Here is a 22628-nt window from a genome sequence, read left to right as displayed (position 1 = left end):
AATTTATTGGGATAATTTATTTTTGATTAGAGAGAAGTTTGAGATAAAATTTTTTTCATAAAGCATTTAGATTGCGTTATTTAATTTAGGCAATCTTATGAATATTTTATGAACAATTATAGTATGAATATATGTGTTGAACATTACGGATAAAAAGTAGGATCGATTTGTTTTCGATTTATCAATTCTTTATTTCAATTTATTCATAATCATTGACATTAATTTTTTTTTATTCTTAATCATAGACAAAACAAATTGTCTTGAGAAAGAGTTTTACAAAATTACCTTGACACCATCATTTGTTTTACGAGAAAGAAAAATGATCGTAATGTAACTGTATTTTTAAATGATATTGTTATATAGTTAGTTTTATCACTATAAATATACGTACATCCATTGTTACAAATTAAACATGTATTACTAGGTAGATACGCGTAGCATATCTGTATTTCTTGTCTGCAATAGAAATTAAATTATCTTTTTTGTTTCTTAAAAATCTTAAATCAAACTCAATTAAAATTAAAAAAAATTATCTATACGTAAAACAAGTAATTGCATCGAGTCACAGATAAAACAAAATCTCTTTTCCGTCTTTCTATGTTTTTCTTCAATTTATCTTCTCAAACAAATTTAACTTTCGAGAATAGCATTGTATTTACATTTTCATTTTATGAGCACTATTTGCTTCAACGTTGTCGTCGCCCAAAACTGAATTGAACAGGTACAATTGACATTCACTCAAAGTGGACGAGAAACTGTCAATCGGAGGATTATTCAGTGTGTAAATCGTCAAATTTCACTGTGTAAGGAAAGTTATACCGAAAAAACGAAGCTTAATTTGTTTTAATAGAGTAACTTTTTTTTTCAATAAATGGGCTAATTTAATCGACAATAAAATCTAAAAACACTGGACTTTTACCAGTAGATTCTCCTTGTCGTTTATAAGGAGATTCGTTCAACCTTGCACAGCGATTACAAATTCTGTTGATGCTACATACATTTACTTGTTTAAATTCCACTCGAATCCTCCGCTCTTTATCGTCATCTCGTCCTTTATCTTTCCTTTCCTTATTTTGAAATATTATTAAATGTTACAATATTATGAATTACACATATTTTCATACTTTAAAGTGAATCGGATCGCTCAAATATACGACAGACTTTGTAACATCCCTTATTATTTCAATATAAGGTTCTTTCCCTTTTGATACGACTCCAGTGCCCCCATCTATCGGTAGATAATATAGAGATAAATACTATGCAAGCTATTTTCTAAGAACTATCGCAGATAGAAACGTATTAGAAACAGTATAAAATGGACAAGTGTATTCGTAATTTTAAAAATCATTTTTAAACTTTATTTTGCACGTCTCGGCAGGCTCTATGATAACATAACTCTGCCTGTTATCACGACTACTCTGGTCCTTGATAAAAATCCTGTCTTTTATCTCTCTCAAAATGTTATTTGCGTATTTTTTTTATCTTTTGTTTTATACATTTTTCTTTCTCACTAAATATCAACTTACATGAATGCTTAAGTCATTAGCGCTTAAGAGAATGACACTGTATGTATGACAAGGCAAAGAGATAGAAATAACAAAATATACAAAAGATATTATATCAATTTTTTTCTTTTTTTTTCATTATTTTTCCATTATCATATAACGTAGACTTTTAATATGCTTTCAAAAGTGTTGTCGCGTATCAATAATATTTAGTGCGCAAACCTTTTGAGGGAATCTAGTACTCTCAAATAAAGCATTTTCATTTACTGTTGCGTTCAGTCTTCGCTACAAATATTAGAATGTGAGCCAACGATTTCTCTTTTCAAGTTTCTCTCAATGCGAACGAACATCATCTACCTTAGCAATTACCGGAAAAAAAAAATAGATTCTCAAACTCATTCTAATCTACATACAAAGTCGCCAAGAATATATAGCATCGAAAAGGTGCATCTTATTTTTATAAAAATCCTATAATCGACATTGCCATCGCGATATCAAAGTACAAAATTGCAAAGTCTTGGTCGATCTTAAAGCTGATAGATGAGATGTTCGTGTGGCCTAGCGAGAAATTTGGCGCACTTGCTCGAGGTCAGGCTGTTTCTTTCATTCGATTGACACGCGTGACATCATCAGTCCTCGCCTGGTCAACCAGACGCTGAAACAGATAACGAAATGTAAACATTACAGCGTCGCAAAGTTTTGATAAGGAAGACTCGCATTATCAATTCGGGTCATCAGCATTTAGGTAATGTAAAAATTGATTTTAGTAATTTTTTCCATTACTCGGAGAAGGTATGTAAAAAATTAAACTTACCCAATGCCAGTGCCAATGAGGAGCGAGAGTATGTTGGTGAGCAGGAGAGTGTAAAGAACTTCCTTGGAGAAAAGTCCATTCTTGCCAACTTTGGCAGTCCTTACGCTAAACATTTTCCGCCTGTTCACGCCCAATGCCTGCTTCAGCTTCCAGGCCCTGGAAACCACACTGTTACTCGTTGTTCGGGAAAGCGACTAACCGTTTGTAACGCATTTATCGAGTTTTCTTTTTTATCGCCACGCGTACGCTTTACGTTCGCAGTCAATCAGAGCTCGTTTCCCCTCGTGCAATTTGACTTTCGTTCGCTAATTGACAATCGACGATTTATTTGGTCGTCGATAAAGCGAGGATACAAGCGCGTTAATTTATCACCCTTCTCGTTGCAACAAAGTCAGCCGGGAGCGCCGTGAACGGGCCGCCGCACTGCGACACGCCGCGTTATTTCCTTTTTCAGTTCCGACTAGTGAAAACTCTTCCGATGTCAGCTTATTGCGCGTAGATTACTTACTTAGGTCCGCTGGGCTCTGACTTGACGTTCCACTCGTACAGCCAGTCTTTGTCAGGGTCCGCATCCTGCAGGGAAAAGGCAAACAAAGGGCGAGAAGGTTAGTGATACAACAGCTGCAGCGGATGAGGAAACTAACGTTTTCTCTCTCTCTCTCTCTCTCTCTCTCTCTCTCTCTCTCTCTCTCTCTCTCTATGGGCGGTTACGAGAGTGGAAAAGAAAGCTACTGATGGAACGAGCGCGCGAGTCTGTTATGTATCACAAGAGGAATTTCTTATGCGTAAATCACCGCGATACAGTGTATTCTAAAACTCGTCATTTACAAGATAAGCGAAATCAATAATAAACAACTCGTAATTCAAACTTCGCGATAGAATCAGTAGCAGATTGTAACAGCAAAAATCCAGTTTTTCCGTTGATTGCAGCGAAGAGAAACAAAGATAAATCGAACGGAGTAATAACCAACAATGCTATCGGATAACAGCTCGCGTATAATGCCAACAAAGTCGCATCGTTGGGGGTCGATAACAAAGACTGAATGAGCTACGAAACAACGTGGCTACGCCAGAGTACAACTTTGGCGCCGAGCCGCTAAACGGAGAACAATGGAAAGCCAAACGAAGAGGAGAAAAGCGCGCTTCGCTATTTTTGAGCGAGGCGTGGAATGGCCCGATTGGCCAGTGCGCGGGACACGCGAGCGACAACTCGGCGCTATCGTCGATAAATTAATAAGCGCGCCGTCGCATGATGCGCGGATGACTCATAATACACAACGTCCGTCGTCCGCACCGAACAAAGAGCGAACGAGCGCTCGCGCAGAGGCGTCGATTTGCGAAAAGTGGGTGCGCGCGATAGGGACTGTGGCTTTCTTGCCCCGGGTGATACGACGTGATCGGCGATCTTTCTCTCGACGGACCGAGCGCGGGAAATTCTCACCGCCGGCCGGGGGAGTCTTGACGAAACCGCTACAGAGCTGAATTTTTCATTTTTCGCGATAAGCTCACACCTTTGACTGCCGGAGTGTCCGGACACCTTGTGTCGGCTCGCGATAAATACAAACGAAGCAAGTCGACTTTGCTTTTGAGCCTCTCGCCGTGGCAAGTGAGATGCCTGGAGCATGACGAATCTTCTCGAGTGTATAGGTACTTCGGACGCGAGCGGTGTGTCGTTGGAGCTTGCGAACTCGTTTCGCATCCTTGCGACGCTGCTCGCTCCTTTGAACGACGAATGAGAGCGCTTCGCGATTGGGCGAGCTGATTCGAGGCTGCACTTAAAATTCAGACTTTGGCCGAATCGCTCAAAAGACGCTTTGTCGCTCGGACGGAAATCTTGAACAAAGAGCGATAGCGTGACAAAGAGAGAGAAAAAAAATAGGAATACTCGAATATCCGACAAATCTGTCAAGACGTAAATCCAGCAACTTGAGAGCAACACCACGATGATTTCATCGCGCGTTAGAAGTGCATCTGACGCAACGAGCGCACAGCTTTTCCAAGGCGCGCGCGCGATCGAATGATACGAAGAGGAAAAAAAAAAAAAAAAAAATAAAAAAAAAATAAAGAAGCCGCGCGTCACGCGATACCAATCGCAATACGAAGCGCTGCATGAGAGATACACTGACAAGGTCGCCGGTGTCGCTTTGCAAATGGGCCAAGTGCATTAGCGTCTCCGCGGTGGCGGTGAGAAAAAATAAGGAAAGTGCGCCCGCTTCCCGAGAGAAGCGAGAGAGCGCCTATTTTTACGGCCGCGCGCGTTCGGCGCGAGTCGCGAGCGCTTCCGGGGCGAGTCGGTGCGCGCGGAGCGACTGGCCCGCTCCATTTCCATTTCCCCTTTGTCGCCTCTCTCCCGAGGCGAACGCGTCGCCAACGCGGAGAAACCGACGGCGCGCGGCGGCTCCGCGAATCAACGTTCGACCACGAGCGGTGCGCGAACGTTGCGTGGATCGCGCGATGCGCCTTTTTTCCCCCTACTCGAGTTGGCCGTCGCTGCCGCGCTCATCGTGCACGCGATCCGACTTTTTCTCCGTCTCGAGCGAGGCGCATCTCGACTCCGTTTAATCTCGTTCGAACGGCTTCGCGTCAATTACGCATATCGTCCGTGGCTAAAAATGAAAGCCCGCCTGTCGCCCCCGCAAAACGATAACTCGCGGCTAACAGGCTACCAACAGTGCATCGGTCGTCGCAATTTGCGACTGCGAGCTTTTTCACAATGCGAGCTCTGTTTGTTTCTCGGCGATATCCGAGATATATGCGTAGCGAGCACGCGCGACGAACTGAATAGCCGCTCGCTCGAGCCCATCGGAGGTCGGCAGCGAGACGAAAAGGCAACGGCTCGCGGACGCGGAAAAGCAGGGTCGCGACACTCGATCGCGACTGCCGCCGCGAGAGAGACGCGAGAGAGACGCGAGGCCCTCAAATCCGAGTTCGCGGCCCTTTGCGCAACCGCGCGAGACGGGCGCAGCGTGCACCTCGGACGCAACCGCGAGAGGCCGAGCCGAGCAACGATTGCGCGGATCGGTGTCGCTGATCTCGCGCGCCGAGAGCCTTGTACGGGACACGAACGGCAGAACCAGTTGCGCGCGCGCGCAGGACCGGTTTTCCTTCGCGGCGACGGCGCGCGGAGGCCTTTTAACGCGACCGACCGCTGCCGTTAAAGATAGCAAATTGCTGGACGCGCGGGCGCCCCGACTGCTGCTCCTCGTATCGCCGCTCTCGCTGCTGCTGCCGCCGCTTCGTTTATTTATTTGTCAATGGGCGTGCACGTGCCGTCGAAATTGCATTTGACACACTCGAGACCAGATGCGTCTGCGCTAAATGCTGGGTATAACCGTAGCGTCGGTTGAAATTCTCGAGAAATGAGCAACAGCGAACTCTACAGCCAAAGGCGCCTCGTTCCAGCTGACCAAATGCGTAGGATCCATTGTTTCCTCTTCGTTCGCACGAACAACGGAAAACGATTCGACTTTGGCAATCAAACTCATAATAATTCATTTTTCGATTATCGAATCTTAATGCCATAACGTTTATGTCGCGCGTACAGATACGTAGGCGCAGCTTGGAAACCAAAGTCTTTGTTGGTCGTCGTGAGGATAAAAAACCGAGTATAATGCGTGCAGTTGTTGTCTGTTACCTTCTTTACTTCGCGTGTTAAGACTACCTGTGCCTGTATATTGTTAACTTTTTATTGCTCAATTCTCATAAAAAAATATGACAACCGAGCGAAGTATCATTGGAATGAGCGCGCATTTTGAAATTAGCTTTGAATTATCTTCCAAAAGTCAATTAGGTATAGGGACATTGCTTTCTTTTCATTGTTTCTTCAGTCAGCAAACTGAAATTACACTGTTGAACAAACCTTGTTTGTATAATTGATGTAGACTCCTTTGAGTTCATCTTCGGTTGCCAATTCCGTGTTCGGACTGTTCGGAGGACTCTTCGGACTGAAAAAACCAAATCTCTCTTAACAATTGTACTTCGGAGTGCAAGCTTACAACGAATGAATGTAATCTGCGAAACTCAAACCGACAAATAAATGACAAAAACTCAACAACAAAAAATCAAAAAACCACTCGAAAGAGAAGATGCTGTTAATAAAGATAGATTGTATGAAATATAAAACGTTCATAAAGCGCTGTTCGATCGCGAAAATAGCAAATAAAAAAGATAGGAAAAACGCAATGGCGCCAGTTGCAATAACGTGGCACACTTTCCGCGCGCTTACTGCTCTACTATAGGCACCCGCGTACGGCGACGCGGTCGCCAAAGGCTCTCGATATACAAGCCGGTGAAGTGCGCGATGCGGCACGCGTACGCACAGCTGACTGGCGTCTCTGAGGCGAGGGAGAAAAAGCGTAGGCATCTCGACGCAACGATCGCGCTTTCTCGCTCGAGGTTCGCGCCACTGCGCTCCTTTGCTGCGCAATGAGGAAAAGAACGAGCAGCCGTAGATGCGTACCTGTCGCGCGGCGTGTCCCTCCTCGAGGAGGCGAGCGAGTGCCTCGCCGACGAGTGAGTGGAGTCCCTCTGCGCGTCCCTCAGCAGTCGCAGGTACTCCTCGGGTGCAGACTGGAAGGACAGTGGCGTGCGGCGATCGACCGGCGTCGGGCACACCACCCACGACTCTGCAAGCAAGCCGCGTAGATAGTGAGCGCCGGCCTATACTCGCCGCAGACACATGCGCATCTCGTTGTCGCTGACGAACGCACAAAGTCGTCCTGCGGACGGATCGCCCCGCCCCCCCTCTCTCTCTCTTTCGATCAACATAAATATTTTTAACGCGCGACTAGACGATTTAGAGTCAGAGTCGCGGACGTGACCGGCGACGCGATTGTCAAGTCAGTGGTTACCGCGCGATCACCCGAGAGGGAGAGAGAGAGAGAAAGTAAAGGAAAGCACGTATATAGGCGGGTACGCGTAATGCACCGCGATGGCGATCCGAGACTCTGACGCAAGCATGAGCCCCACGCGCCTCCCGTCACGTAGGCATCGGCTCTCGGCCGACAAGCCGCCAGGAGCCAACCGGTCGCTCGCGCGATTCGGCTCTTCAACGCCAAAAAAGGGGGCAGAATCGCTCTCACGGCTCCGTCGTGGCGTCGTCAGCTTCCCTTACGGCGGCTCTTTCATTATTTAGTTATGTGTTTTCGCTTGCGCCCTGCCTCTACCAAAGCCGCCGTCTCGACTCTCTCCCTCTCTCTCGTGAACAGCGCGCGCGAGATCGCGATAAGGACGGAAAAAAACTGCGGAACCACTCGGTTACTTTGGCAACATCTGATCGAGAGGAGGAAGTACGCGAGTGACCGTTGATGCTTGGGTGTACAATGACGTGCCCATGCTATGCCAGACGGTGGGAAGAAGGCTCGCGATTGTTCGGTCCTCTTGGCCGAACCGCAGTGTTTTCGTTTTTCTTTGTGCGCGAACGGCCCACGTGATTTGCCAGGCTCTCGCCAAGTTTGGCGACCCTTTTCACGCGGAGAAAGAAAACAATATTCGATTGGAAAAAACCAAGCTTAACGGAATAACTGAAAACAGTACAAAGATTGTTGCGAAAGAGTCGTTAAGTCGTATCGGGCTAAAAATAGCCGCCTGCATTTCTACGTTACTCGATGTATTAAAACGGTAATTTTTCACGTAATAAAAGTTGCATTTTTTTTTTAACTCCAAAAGCAAGTTTTCAACTGAGTCTCCTTATCTGACAATTTTTAAAAATAATTGTTTGTCGGACATGATTATGCGCATGAATTCATCGCGTCGATCGTTTACTAAAGCGAAGAAAAGGAAAACAGCAGATGCCGGTTTAATGAAAAAAAAAAAAATCATCTCCTCGAATACTTTTCCTTCTCAGTTCAGCCGCACGGAAGGCAGCTATATAGAGAGCCGACTGACCTGACTCGCCTCCGCTCATTTTCTTTCTCTCGCAAGCCTGCAGACAGTCGAGCGCATTCCCCTTTTCGCGAAGCTGTACTAACACTGTAAATGTAACAGCCACGCTCGCGCTGCACGAGGAAAAAAAAAGAATCGCTGCTGCGCGTACACTAGAAGCGCGAAAATCAGTTCAACGAGCGACACTAAGGTCATTGATTCAGTAATACGATTGACGCAATGAAACTCAGATCGGATTAATTCCGAAATGATCGAATGGCCAACGAGAAGTACGATAGAGACGTTCGAAGAGAGAAGTTTCCGTGAGTCGCTTGTTTTTTTTTTGTCAGACGGGAAAAGATGAGGGGGTAAAAAACCAGAAGAACAGCGTGCTTATATTATTGGTGGCCAGAGAGGGGCCGTTATTCAACCGAGTTCGTAGCCGCGCCGACACACAAGTTAAAGATACTGCTTCAGGAAAACGAAAGAAACGTGCAATGTTCGTCCTTACGACTCACCGGGATGAAGGGATCGCGCGAACAAAGATCAACGGCTGAATAATATGTGCGAGCGTACGAGCAGCAGCGCTGTATAGCCAATTTGGAATGAGCAACAGTTCGTTGACGAATGGCCGGAAGAAGGCACGGCGCTCGAGAAAGAAAACGTAGCCATCAGCCCTGTGTGCGGTTGCAGATATGTACGCGTCAATTTAACGAGCGAACGAATGCTCTTGAATGTCAATTAGCTGAACCGTTGGTTAGGATCGAAGAGAGAACGAACGAAATGTCTTGGAAAGAAAAACAAAATCTTCGTGCGTGCGCGCGCGCGCAAGCGGCATGAGCTCACCGGGTTATATCGATCCAGAAGGAGCTCAACAACAACCCCACCTTCGTGCACGCGAAAAACGAGATTCGCAGAAGCCGCTCCTTGGACAACAATCCGAGACGGATCACGTAGAAAATCTATAAAGTCCCCATGCCGCGTTAGCTCGCTCGGATGAAAATTGCCCGACGCTAAAAATAAAACTCCACCTACTCCGCGCGCCTTATCTCCCAAAACATTCGCGTTGTTTACGACACGCAGGAACATGTTCCAATCGAAATCTTCTCAAGGCCGGTCGTCGGTCTTTCGCCGAGGAAGCCGATTTAGTTCAATTTATTTCTCACTGATGCGAAGAAAGTGGCGCGATTGTAGTTTGTTTTCATCTGCTATTATCAAAGCCGATGGGTTTTGCGAGAACGCCGAGAGCGGAGATTGATAATGATACGAGACGATTCGTCAACGGGGATTTAATGTTTCGACAGCTTTGAAGGATTCAACTTGTTGAGCAACTGACATTGTCGTGCAAAATCTTTTGTCCGATCAGACGTCGCTTCGTTGAGTGCGAGTCGATTTCATTTTAGGAAAGCTCTCTCGTAAAATTTCGATAGGAAGATGAAACGAAAACCTCTTCGATAGAACGACACTGTATTCTGCGAAGAGTGTGGTAAGAAAAAAGCGATAACGTGGGTTAATTTTCATGCACGCTCGGCTCCGTTTCATAACGATTGTTCGTCATAAATCAGATCCTTGAACTTTCTTTTACAACGGGCCTGCTGCAGTTAGATCTCTGGTGCATGTGTAATTTGCACTCGGAGCCCGAATCCGGTAGATATTTATGTGTCCTAATGAAAGAAAGCATCGATCGATTCCCAAATGGAAGAAAAAAAAATGAATCCCCACATGTACGTCGTAAAAAATGGAACCTGGAAGCGAATAGAGAAGACAAACGACGCTGCTTAGCTTCCAATTGAAACGAGAGGACAAAACAAGAATAACGAATTATCTCCGAAGTTAATGAGGATTTTCATTAGACACGAAATCATCGATTAAATATCCAAACGATAGATCTTTTTTAGCAAAGATTCATACTGCTTTTTCTTTTGTTCAAAGGAACATACACACAATGCGCCCGCATCTTTACAAAGCTTACGTTGACATAAAAATTCAAATTCCACGGACTTACTTATCCATATGTAAAGCTCATCGAAGTGGCGTGAGCTCTCACGCACGCATACATGCTCGCACATTAGTACATTTTCGTTATCAGCGTTAGCTGTTGACAGTGTGCTTCCATCTCTTTCGCGTAACTACGCCGTCGTGCGCAAGCGTCCTACGAAGGTAGAGAGAGAGACGGAGAGGAAAAAAAAAGCCGCTCTCGCGTTCATATATAAGCGCACAGCTGTTGCGACGCAAAAACCACATATATACATATGTATACACTCCGCTCGTACACTCACCTCCAAGCGTCTCATCGGACGCGAACTTCCCGCTCGACGACGACATTATGTCCGCCGTTCAGCCTCTCTCCTCCTTTCACTTGCTCTACAAGTTAATCGTTGTTGTGGAATCTTCGCACTTGCACTCCTGATATTCGATGGAAAGAGGTACAATCAAACAAAGGAAAACCAAGAGATTGAAAAAATAAAATACACGCGCGAAAAGTGAAGATCACGAAAGGCAAACAAAATGCCAGCGAAATCGAGCTTTCAACAAAAAGGAAATATGCTATATTGCAATATAACCAAGTTTTTTTAAGAATAAAAATACTCGAGAGATGCTTACTCGACAGAGTCCTGCGGACGAGTGGCGTACGGCGGACTGAGCGGCTGCGCTTTGTTTTGAACGAAAAGTCAACACTGGGGCTGACGTACGCATCTCATGCGCGCTCACACTCATATGTACATACGTCGACCAACCGTGTAGTGCGCGAGGCCGTGCATCTAAAGAAGAACAATGGGGGTATGGTTTATGACCGTCAGGTTTACTCTTCGCTTTTCCGCAAAACAGAAATAACAAGCGACGAAGCATATTTATTATTCTTGATAAAGACAATTAATGATAAATAATTATAAACGAGAAACTAAGTTTTTCGAATGTATATCAAATTAATTCTTTTTACTAATTTAAATAATAAAAATATTGAGACAAATCGTTCTATATATTATTATAGCTATGACATCAATCAATTTATTTCTTAAAAAATATATTCAGTGCGTACTCAGTGGTATTTTTTTATAAAGAGATGTAAGGATTATCGACAGAATCTTATAATTTACCTTGTTTTTCCAACATTTCTCAAAAACAAATTCACTGATGTTACCAATTTCGCAAGACTTTGGAAAAAAATTTTTATGGTAATTCGTTCATAATTCGTCATACAAATTTTCTGTCCAAAAATATTAAATGTTAATAAAATTACACAAAAAAGTTGATTAGAAATTTCAAATGAGTCACTAAATTTTTATTATACTCTTTGTAAACGTTTGTTTCGTAGCTCGCCAAAAAGTGGAGAATAACAAAATAGATAGAAATTAATTAACAAAAGAAAGAACGAATGTAAAACTTATTGGAAAATTAAATTACAATCCGTTAACATTGACATATCAATCAGATACATAAATGGTACATTAACCATACTGCATACATTAATAATCTATAATGAAACTCATACGTAATTAGTTGAAATTTTCTGTTGTTTATGAGAGTTTGGAGTTCAGCTGCGCATGTTGCGTAGTACATTATGATTATTTTCAACGGAATAAACAGTTTTGTTGACAGCCATAAATTTGTTTTGTTGCGACAAGAACAGTAATTATGACAGGATTTGTGATCGTCACATCGTGTTAAGACGACTGAGCTATTGCGCATGTTCGATACTTCAATTCATAAGGGACTTTCTATAACAGGCGTGGGTTAATACGCGACCCGGGAAATTTAAAATTTAAAATAAGCGAGGTCGTTTGAGCACCACTGTAAACATTTCTAGCCACTGCAACCATTTTTGCTTAAAGCATATTCCAGATAACACAGTGCCGGCACTATGCCGTCAGAATGCGCCGGCACGTGACGTCCAAGTGTATCCGCATTCTGACGTCATTCTGGAAGCACGCCGTGCACTCATTGTGCCTGCATTGTGACAGCACGCATGGTAACCATCGTTTGGCACGGCGTGCGGGAATTATGCCGACATTATGCCTTCCCGTTCTGCTGCACGAAATGCTTGCAGAATACACGCATTGTGACGGCATTTTGAAAAAAATTTATGTTATATATTATTATTATTATATTATTATTATTATTATTGGTTTTTAAATAAAAATACACAATTTGAAAATTTTATTTATTATTTTTTATTTTTTATAAACATTTAAATTATTAAAATATTTAAAAAAATTTATATCTTTATTTTTTGGGATAATATAATAAATAATATCAATATAAATAATACATATGTATAGTCCAGTCATTACGGTGTTCGAAAAAATAATAAAATATATATTTTTCCGAACACCGCGTTATTTTTACTTTCGTCGAAGAAGAACGCGTAAATAATGAGAAAAATAGTCTTGATTTATGAGAGGTATCAGAACAATGTTTATTAATAATTTTAATGAAAAAGCAGTACTTATTTAGTATTTATTCATATCTTTTTTCTAGTTATCGTATCGAGATAAGTCTTGCGGCATTAGATTTATGATAAAATTTAACAGAAGGATTGATATTTATTAAAATTAAATTAATTTATTTTAACAACAATATCTTGCATTGTTTGCAGAAATATTAAAAATGATAAACAGTTATATACTGGATAAAGAAGACTAGTACATATAATCATTTATAATTTTTAACATTTCTGCAAACAATGAAAATTATTGTTGTTAAAATAAATTAATTCAATTTTGAAAGATATTGAACCAAGTAAAAAATGTTAACAGAAATCTCATATTGTAAGTCTTACCTCGATACGACAATTAGAAACAAAGATGTAAGCAAATAAGTGAATAAAATGGTTTTTTGATTCATATTATTAATAAACAATGTTTCCATACCACTCATAAACTAAAACTATTTTTTCCATTATGTATACATGTGCTAAACATGTGCTTTCAAGACCACTAGGAGTAGTATGAATTCCAGATACCCTAGAAACACTCTGATTGTAATTTACAATACCGTCATATTTACAATACGTATCGGCAATTCGGGCTCCTTCTTCCCTTATTTCAGGATTTACTGGCCTTCTTGGGTCTACAAATATCTAGGGCAATTTCAACACTCCGCCATTTGTTAATGCAACTGAATGAATAACATTCCGGTTAAAATATTGGAAATCGAAGAGTAAATCGTGGAACAATTCAATATTAAATTAAATTATTCACCTAGGATGTGTTTGCTAGTTCCTTTCTCTGTAATCGTTTCTTGTATTGAATCAATTGACAAATGTAATATAAAAGCTTGCCTCTCCACAATAGGTAACTTTGTGTTAGTTAATAATGAGAAAACTACAACATAAAATTATTATTGTTAGTGTTAAATATGAATTGATATAGATGTAACAATTTTTATTTTAAGCAATTTACTTGTAGTATTGCTTTGAGTTTTTCCCTCGTACAATTCTTTCCGTAGCTTCTTTATGTAGCTATTTCCGTTCTTTTGACTTTTATCGTTAAAGTAACTATAAACGACCCAGTTTTCGGAATGAACAATATGTACTGGTCCCTTGGTTCTCTTGTGTACGATGGAGAAAATCATTGATCCCGGTACGTCATGAAAAAGATACAAATTGAGAGTATCTATAAATAATTAAACAAGATTTTGAGTAAACATAAATAGTTTTCGCAAAGTCCTTTTTATTATAGATGTAATAAATTAACTTTTATAAGCATTATTTTGAGTAAACATAAATAGTTTTCGCAAAGTCCTTTTTATTATAGATGTAATAAATTAACTTTTATAAGCATCACCTGTTCCTTGAGTCACGATAGCAACCAGATTTGGATTGATATATTTGTATAAAATTGACTGATCACTCGACACTTGACCCTGAGAGTAAACACGTTCAATTAAACTTTTTGAGACGACATGTGTTATCCGTTGTGTCTTTGGCGAGAAAACTAATTTCCATACCTGAACGAAGGCAATGAATTTTGAAAATATATCACAATCTTTATGGAAGCTTTTAAGCTTTTAAATAGTTTTACACACCTTGCGAGCGATTAGATTCTGCGAGTTGCTATAAGTAAGCGAGTATCCGGATAATACACCAGTCTTTCTGTCGGCAGTGAAGATGTAAGTAGTACGTCCAGCAGAAGTTGCAACAGCGCTTGCACTTTCTGGAAAGACGTGCGCTCGGTCGTGCTCATCCAAAATAACTATACCACGTAAAAAAATATCGATTAATGCATGTAACAAAATTGACTGCTTGATTTGGTAATTTAACTTTGTCAGTCTATCCAGTAGCTGTCCGTTTATTGGGTTGAAAGTGTATATCATTCCATTTCCAGTGGTCTACAAAATTAATAATACTCTTAATTTTACGTCGACTTTAAAGGTCACGATTGAAAATGCGGATAAAATTAAAAATTACGTTACCTGTTGTAAGCAATGCGCACCGAGGTGAATGCGGCAAGTGCCTACTTCCACGTTGAACATACAAAACTATCTTGTTAAAATCCTGAGATAAGCCTTTGATGTTATTGACTCGTGATTGCCAAATTATTTCACCTTTCGTTGACTCTACTCCGTACAGCTATAATAATAAATTGTTAATATAAGTCACACGAAAATTAAAATCAGTTTATCTATCGTTCAAGTTTGATATAACAGTTTCACCTTCCCTGACGATGTAACAGCTACAATCACTTTATGTAAACCAAATTTATCACGAATTAAATCGGCTCGTTGATTTGATTACTGTGGTTCAAAGCCCAAAGTTTCTTGCATGAAAACGTTTATCTGGTTTGCTTCTAAAAGAGAAGATAAATCAACAATTTAGATATTAACAACTCAAAAGAATACTGCAATAACTTAAAAATTAAAGCCTAGCGAACGCAATACATTAGTTTATTTAGTTAGTTCAACGTTTGACAAAACTAAGACAATTAAATAAATTAAACTAATAAAAAATCTATTTGTAAAGAGTTAACACGCTAAAAAAGTATTGTTATCTAATAATAATTCAACAATATAGTTGATTTTATATTGACACTCAAATGCCTGAAAATAATATTTTCAAACACTTAATAAACACTAGAACCCTCATGCTGACGAAAAATTTAAGATAAAAATTTCAACTTTTTAAAATCATGCTTTCATAAAAAAAATCATACTCCACACTTAAATGTTGATGTCGTCTACACGTATATATATAGACAAGCAGGTACAGTCATCGCATCCTACTGTCCGCATAAACAGACCATAAAATCACAAGATTTGTAGATTTTCTGTCCATCTTTCTTAAAATTAAATTTAGTTGTCAGTAATATACATTTATTTTCAAAAGTAAACGTGTAATAAATAGTATTTATAATGATGCTCAATAATAAGTAAAATATTATATTCCTTATATGTATCACTAATGACTGGAACTACTGAATTTCATATAAATTTATCTTCATATTACTTAATTTTAACTCTTAAGATGATTCGAAATTAGTTTTTTTTTTAGTCAAAAGAATTTTAGATTTACGATAAAATAATAAGTAAAATATTATATTCTTTATATGTATCATAAATGATTGGAACTTGAATTTCATCTAAATTTATTTTCATATTACTAATTTTAACTCTTAAGATGATTCAAGCACGAAATCAATATTTTTGTAATTAAAAATATGTTAGATTCAATATGAGAACGTATAATATGAAAACAAGATTATATATTTTTAATTTATAGACGTTGTTGTATCTAACAAAACGAGGTCTTAATTTTTTTAGAGACTTCGCCACAGTTGCTTATACCCCAAAACAAGATCATCCATTGAGAGCGGTGGGTGTTGCAGGAGCGAAGCCGCAAGCAAGCCAGCCAATACCGATACCAAAGAGGCGCAGCCGCATCTAATTGATTTTCATATGGTATTACCATTACTACATCTGTGAGTTTCTTGCGGTATGTTTTTCTGGTGAAATCACATCCACAGTTGAGATTTTGCAATAGTTTTTCAATAATGGTATATACTTCCAGACAATCCACGGTGAACCTGAATGCTGATTACTGACTGCAATGCTGGGGAGCGGCTTAATCAATCCGCTGGTTCGAGCGCTTTTGGTAGTCAAAATGTCCATGCTGACGTACAATTTCAGTAGGGAACGGAGATCAACCATACATGCGTCTAAAAGAACGAAGGAGAAGCTAATGTGCGTGTCATGGAGAGAAGGGGAAGCGAACATGTGTATGCTCTGTAGCAGACTTGTGCACGTAACCAATGGGCGGAGCAAAGTAGCAACAAGAGTCTGCACACTCGAAGACGGTTGAAGACTTCGGACAGCTTTCGGTAATCACTCGGCTATTCAATTTTACCATTGCACGTTCAAGACCATTTTTTATGCAATTATTTATTTGTAATCAAAATTGTTGTAATTTATGTCAATAATACAAAAATAAATTATATCGCACAAATATATCAAATTAATTCTTACTTCTTTTAACTCTCTTTATAATGAAATTAAACTCAAATTTCCCAAATTATAGTCCGGTAAAACTAGGACCAAAAATAATTTTCTTAAAAAATGTTTTCCATAAATGATTGTTTTGCTTAAATAATTAATAGTTAGTATAAAGAACGATGACTAGACAAATGTTTTGATTAACAAGTTATTCAAGACGATCGGAACAACACAAATTTTTCGTTTATTCGATAACTATATATAGAAACGACTTACATTACCGACGTTGTTTTATATTTATTTTTGTTGATTTTTACTTTAAACAATTTCATAAAAAGTAGGAAAGAAACTAATGCACACATTAGTTCGCGAGTCTGCGGATGTTAGAAAAATAAATTAAAAAAAATTTTTTTATTTAGGGTTAATTTAACTAAAAGAAACAGATTGTCAACTATACCATATATTTATTAATAATTAAAAACTAAAATGTATATAATTAATTTTTTGATTGCATTATTGATATTCCTATGTAAAAATAAAATAAAATAGCAACGAAGTTTAATACATTGTTAGATGCTCTTCTGCTGTCAACATAAACAGACTATAAAATCACAAGATGAGGCTTTTGTGTCCATCTTTCTTAAAATTAAATCCAGTTATGTCAGCAAAAAACTTTTACTTTCAAAAGAAAATTTGTAATAAATTATATTTATAATAATGCTCAATATTAAGTAAAATATTATATTCCTTATATGTATCACTAATGACTGGAACTATTGAATTTCATATAAATTTATCTTCATATTACTTAATTTTAACTCTTAAGATGATTCGAAATTAGTTTTTTTTTAATCAAAAGAATTTTAGATTTACCATAAACTATCACCTAGAGATTCTGCTTAAATAATTTTTTTTTAATTCTATGTAAAGTCCTGTGTAGGGTTTAAAGGGCATAATTAATTTTTTTTATTCTATATAGGAGACCATGTATTACATTTTATATTTAAACCTTATTTCAACTATTTTTAATATAACAATTGCCGATGATCAGCTTAATGCTTTACTATTAATAATATTTGAATCAGAAATAAGTAAAATTTAAGATGATATCACAATATTTTTAATGATCTAACGGAGCTCGTGTGATAAATATATTCAATAATATTTATGAAAAAAAATAAATGTATTCAATAATATTAAAAAAAAAATAATATTCAATAATATTCATAAATATTTTGATAAATATTTATCAAAAATATTTATCAAAAAAGAAATAAAAAATTTATTTATACTAACTATTAATTATCTAATAAGTAATATTTTATGTTGAAGATAGATATAATGCATCAGTTAATATTATTTATAATTAACATAATAAAAAATAAAGCGTTTAATTGAAGTGAACATGGAAAATAAAGAAATTATTGAACAAATCTATTAAATTTATTGTCAAGACTTTGTTAACAAAATGTCATGGCCATTTGTGAAACTAGGAATACGCAATTTTATAAATCGTGGAAAAACTGCCAAACTAGAAACATCAATCTTTCGTATCTCATTAATTTCAATGTAAATATGGAAGATTGAATTTTTTAGCTCTGTAATTATAATGAAAAAAATAAAAGAGGTTTTACCGAGATTTAACAAGAGGAAGTTAAATGTTCGGTAGAGCTGACCGTAAATGGCAGAGGAATTTTCGACCTCTCGGAATGACAACCATACTAATCGCATAATCCTAATCAGCACGTACTGGTATTTTTAATTTATCCGCTATTCGACGCCTTTTCCGGTATAACTAGTGGTTTCTTTTTCTTTGCAGAGAATTTTACACATGCTTTAAAAGTTTTGGTCGGCACGTACAGTGGCGACGGCAAGGACTCACAGGTCAGTAAATTAGATCGATCGGCTTGGGCTCGGAAGCTTTGTAATCGCGATCTCGCCAAAAAGTTAACAGCCGACTGTGACGAAATAAGTAGGGATGAAGCTGTACAATATGAAGAACGAGGAGAGCGCCTTCCTATGGTAGTTCAGCTTCGGAGACAGAATTCATTATTGGAATTTTTAACTTATCCGCTATTCTACGACTTTTCCGGTATAACTAGTGGTTTTTTTGCAGCAAATTCTACCGGTGTTTTAAAAGTTTTTGTCTGCACCCGGCAAGAAGTCAAGACGAAGCTAAAATGCTATTAAAGTAAACTTAGTTATTTACACAGATTGCGTAATGAATGTGTTGTATATTTGCACTTTGTAACAATAATATGTGAACAACGATGTATGTTTTGCTTTGTAGATGTTGTAGTATCTAAAACAATTGGATCTCATATTAGTTAAATAAATTAATCCAGATGCGAGAGCAAATTCCAATGAATAAAAAATAATAAATCTAACGTCTCATAAAATCTCTCGAACGTTTCACTGATTTTGTAACTGTAAATGTTTTTACAGTTACCGTATTGAGTCCATTCACATTCGTAGAAATAATATTTCAAAACAAGTAGATAACGCCTATAATACGGTAAAAGAGATGGATATAACATCTAATACAGTATATTCGTAAGCATAATACATAAATATCAATATAAAGGCACAAAAAATATATAAAAAGTATATAAGAAATATTGTAAATCTATAATATAAAATGACGCCAACAAATGGAGATTTGATTAATAATTTCTTGACATTGTACAAAGGGAGTAGAATGTGTGCAGCGTTTTTTCAGCGTGTAAAGTATGAGTAAGAACCCTCACATACAAATTAGCGCTTAATCAAGTGAATAAAAAGTAAAAGGATTATCCCCTAAATCTATATTCATTTAAAATTTGTAACAGACCTGCAATAATAATATATAATGCAAGGCTCGGTCGGCAGGGCGACGGACTCGCACCCGGTAAGCCCGGGTTCAATTCCTAGTCCCTGCTAATCGATACATCGATCATGTGCTTTGTTCTCAATCACATTGCAAACCTCTGTCGCTGATTAGTACTGATGGATCATAAATAGAGCGACATTGAAAAAAAAAATGTGTAAAATATAATACTGAACCTTATAAACCCCAAACAATGTTTCAAATGTTTTGTTTTTGGTCATTTTAATAAAATTTGTAAAGGTAAAGCAAAATGCATGCATTGCGATAGTCTTGAACATCATGCAGTTATGCATTGTCCCAATCACGACAAATCTCCCATTTGTTCTAACTGTGTTAAAGATCATAAACCGACTGATCCTCAATGTATTACAAAAGACGACAAAAGATTTATGATGTAGCATTTGATAAAAATATTCCTCTCGATGAAACTAAGAAGTTGATTCCACCTTTATACTTTTATGTTAAAAGGGAAAGGCAGTGAATAGCGAACTCATTTAGTTTTGGTATGGCGTTTCGTCAGCAACTTCGCTGACCTCTTCAGGCAAATTTCTCACGTAGTCAAATTATTTAAGGCTACAGAAAGTTAAAACTCAAATTTTAACTTGACTGGCGATAAGAAACATTCTCTAGCCTTAAATAATTTGACAACGTGAGAAATTAGCCTGAAGAGGTCAGCAAAGTTGCTGACGAAACGTCATACCAAAACAAAGTGAGTTCGGTAAAAAAAATAAGAAAATTATTAAAATAAAATATAAATATTATATTTTGTAAATATTATATATATATATATATAAATAATATTTATAATATTTGTAAATTGAGCATTAGTAATAATAATTTGTAAAATTTTTCGTACAGAGCCTATTGCCTTGCAAGTTTTTTCTATTAAACAGTTCCCATTAAAAAAAATAGATTGTAAAACTCATAGATTGCACATGAATTTTGAATCGATTCTAAATCGTATGTATTAATATTTTTCAACTAAAATACGTTTTAATTCTAGTATTTTCTAACTAAGAAAATGTCTGTGCGTTTCTCCGTTCACACATACACAAGCCAATTGAAATAATCTGATTGGATTTCTGTGCAATTGGTATAGATATGTAGAACTATTCACATCGTTTGATCGGCAATCTCATATAATTTACGTCTAAATATATCCAACGAGTGAATTTCCTGCTGTACATACAAATAGCTGTCCGACGCCATCTAGTGAGGATGGGGTGGACCACGAGACCGCCACCCATTTCACATGCTTATTTACCATGGCACAGCTGTGTATCACGTGATTATATCTCAGCCAATCAGATCACGAATAAAATAGTTCAATACGGCATCCTGGCACCCATCACTGTTTGACAAAGGGACTTAATGTCTATGGCGCCCTTCGCGGGCTCATCATATTTATCCTTTTTTCACATTCATTTTAATAAACGAATAGAGATCAAAACTCTTATAGGCGAAATTGAAAATTCGAAAATTTAGTATGCATTAAATATTTCCTAGATTTAATGAGATAAAGCAAACGATATTATTTATTCGTTAATAAATACGAAGGTATGTTGGTACTCGTGATTAAAAAATTTTAAGTTTTTACTAACCGATATTATTCGTAGAAAACTTGTCATTCAAAAGTTTCAAAAATAAGTTAAAAAGTCATAAAAGTTCTAAAAATAATAGTTTTCTATATCCTTCATGATGTAAATGTAACGTCGCACCTTAATTTTAACTATTCACAATAAGTTTTTTTTCAATTAAGAATTTATAATTGTCATGTTCTTACTGAGTTTGTTAGATGGTGTTGCTATCACTCCTCTACTTTTTTTTTGGAGTGAGAGCATTGCTTATCCAGATGTAATTGAGACTCCGAGAAAGTGAGAGAGAGAGAGAGAGAGAGTCTAACGTGAGCTCTTTTAAGAATTATAAGCTGACTAAGAGGAATAAAGTTAATTTTAAGTATTCACTTTTATAATCTTTTTCTATTGATGTTTTAAAAACTCCATTTAGTTCAAATCTGTCACGTATTTTTTCTTTAGAAATATAGTTTTCGCATCGTATTATGAGAGCTCGTACAAATTTTTTTTCTTTATCGAATAAAATGGCTAAATCAGTAAATAAAAAGAATAAATAACAATATCTAAATCCATAATTTTTGTACAAGATATAATATTAATGCTCACAATTAATTCGAAACATTAATGACAAAAAATGTTAATTAAAACTGTAATTATTGAATAACAAGCCAAAAATATAGATTTTGAAATTCATTCATAGATGCTAATTAGAAGTAATAAAAGAAATAATGTTGTTACTTAAAACATAAAAATTTTATATAATTAAGAAAGTTAATATTAATTGAGAAAATAGAGGAAAAAATGAGACTAGTAGAGCAATCTCTCAAGATTGGGTACGTACTCTGAGGCTCACGCCCCCGGTTTTCTCCACGCCTCCGCACCAATTAGGGCCCGAAAAACAAAAGACAAAAATGGAAAGATCTCAGTCAGCCAATTAGGACACTGCTGTTGTTTCCACTCTTCTCAATTTTAAAGGGTCGAAAAAGGGATTTTTCTTTCAGCCACCCCCAGGGTTTAAAAGGGCGCATATACGCGAGTAGAAAAAAGCAGTCTCCCGGCTACCGTAATCTACAGATTCGATCTCAATTTATACCAATTTTGTAAAGAGGAATAAAATGTCAGTGCAAAGGAATTATTGTATACAACCAATAAAGAAAAGTAAGTCGAAACATTCTCTTTAATTTTACTTCGACACGACTTTAATTCGTCTTAGTAGAATATTGCAGCATAGTCCGAATATGCTACCATAAGAGAAGTGCGTCGTTTTAAATCAAAATCTTTTTGTTTGATGTGAGTTTATCAGCAAGGTCTAAAATATTCACATACAAAACCCGATTCCACTGAGTCACGGTGCTCGCTGGAAGTTTCTTGTAGTAAAGAAATTAATACTATCGGGATTTCGCGAAATTAGTAGCACTCATCTCTCCAATTCTCTCGTCCCAGTTCAAACGTCGTTGCGCAAATTAAAATAGAGAACCTGAGATAACGTCTGCCTCAGACGTTCCTGAGAAAATGACCTGGACTTCACAAATAACAAACTTCGGTGAACAAAAAAATTCAAGTAATTTCTTTATTGAGGT

At 37.7% G+C, this 22628-nt stretch overlaps 2 protein-coding genes across 3 annotated transcripts; both read right to left on the bottom strand.

Annotated features, from left to right (window-relative positions):
• Positions 1 to 173: 173 nt before the first annotated feature.
• LOC131665247 (uncharacterized) lies at positions 174 to 10905 on the bottom strand. 2 transcript variants are annotated; one of them, XM_058937015.1, is made up of 7 exons: positions 10786 to 10905; positions 10461 to 10587; positions 6779 to 6944; positions 6179 to 6263; positions 2828 to 2892; positions 2320 to 2475; positions 174 to 2160 (listed from the first exon to the last, which is right to left on the bottom strand). In XM_058937015.1, the coding sequence occupies exons 2-7, from the start codon at positions 10504 to 10506 to the stop codon at positions 2109 to 2111; spliced, it is 570 nt and encodes a 189-aa protein (XP_058792998.1). In that variant the 5' UTR covers positions 10507 to 10587; positions 10786 to 10905; the 3' UTR covers positions 174 to 2108. The 2 variants fall into 2 exon arrangements, with proteins under 2 accessions (XP_058792998.1, XP_058793007.1); XM_058937024.1 differs by lacking the exon at positions 10786 to 10905 and having other exon boundaries at positions 10461 to 10779.
• Positions 10906 to 12929: 2024 nt separating this feature from the next.
• Positions 12930 to 15454, bottom strand: LOC131666069 (ER membrane protein complex subunit 1-like). The gene is given in 8 exon segments (XM_058938437.1): positions 12930 to 13299; positions 13383 to 13505; positions 13584 to 13796; positions 13953 to 14130; positions 14209 to 14511; positions 14591 to 14752; positions 14836 to 14969; positions 15403 to 15454. Coding segments are annotated over 8 exon segments (1434 nt in total). The 3' UTR covers positions 12930 to 13030.
• Positions 15455 to 22628: the final 7174 nt, after the last annotated feature.

The sequence above is a fragment of the Phymastichus coffea genome, unplaced genomic scaffold (assembly GCF_024137745.1).
Source record: "Phymastichus coffea isolate CEN01 unplaced genomic scaffold, Cenicafe_Pcof_1.1 PCOF00003, whole genome shotgun sequence".
In the NCBI taxonomy this organism is placed as follows: Eukaryota; Metazoa; Arthropoda; class Insecta; order Hymenoptera; family Eulophidae; genus Phymastichus; species Phymastichus coffea.
Note: the sequence above shows the minus strand (reverse complement) of the source record. Positions and strands in the feature narration are given on the sequence as shown.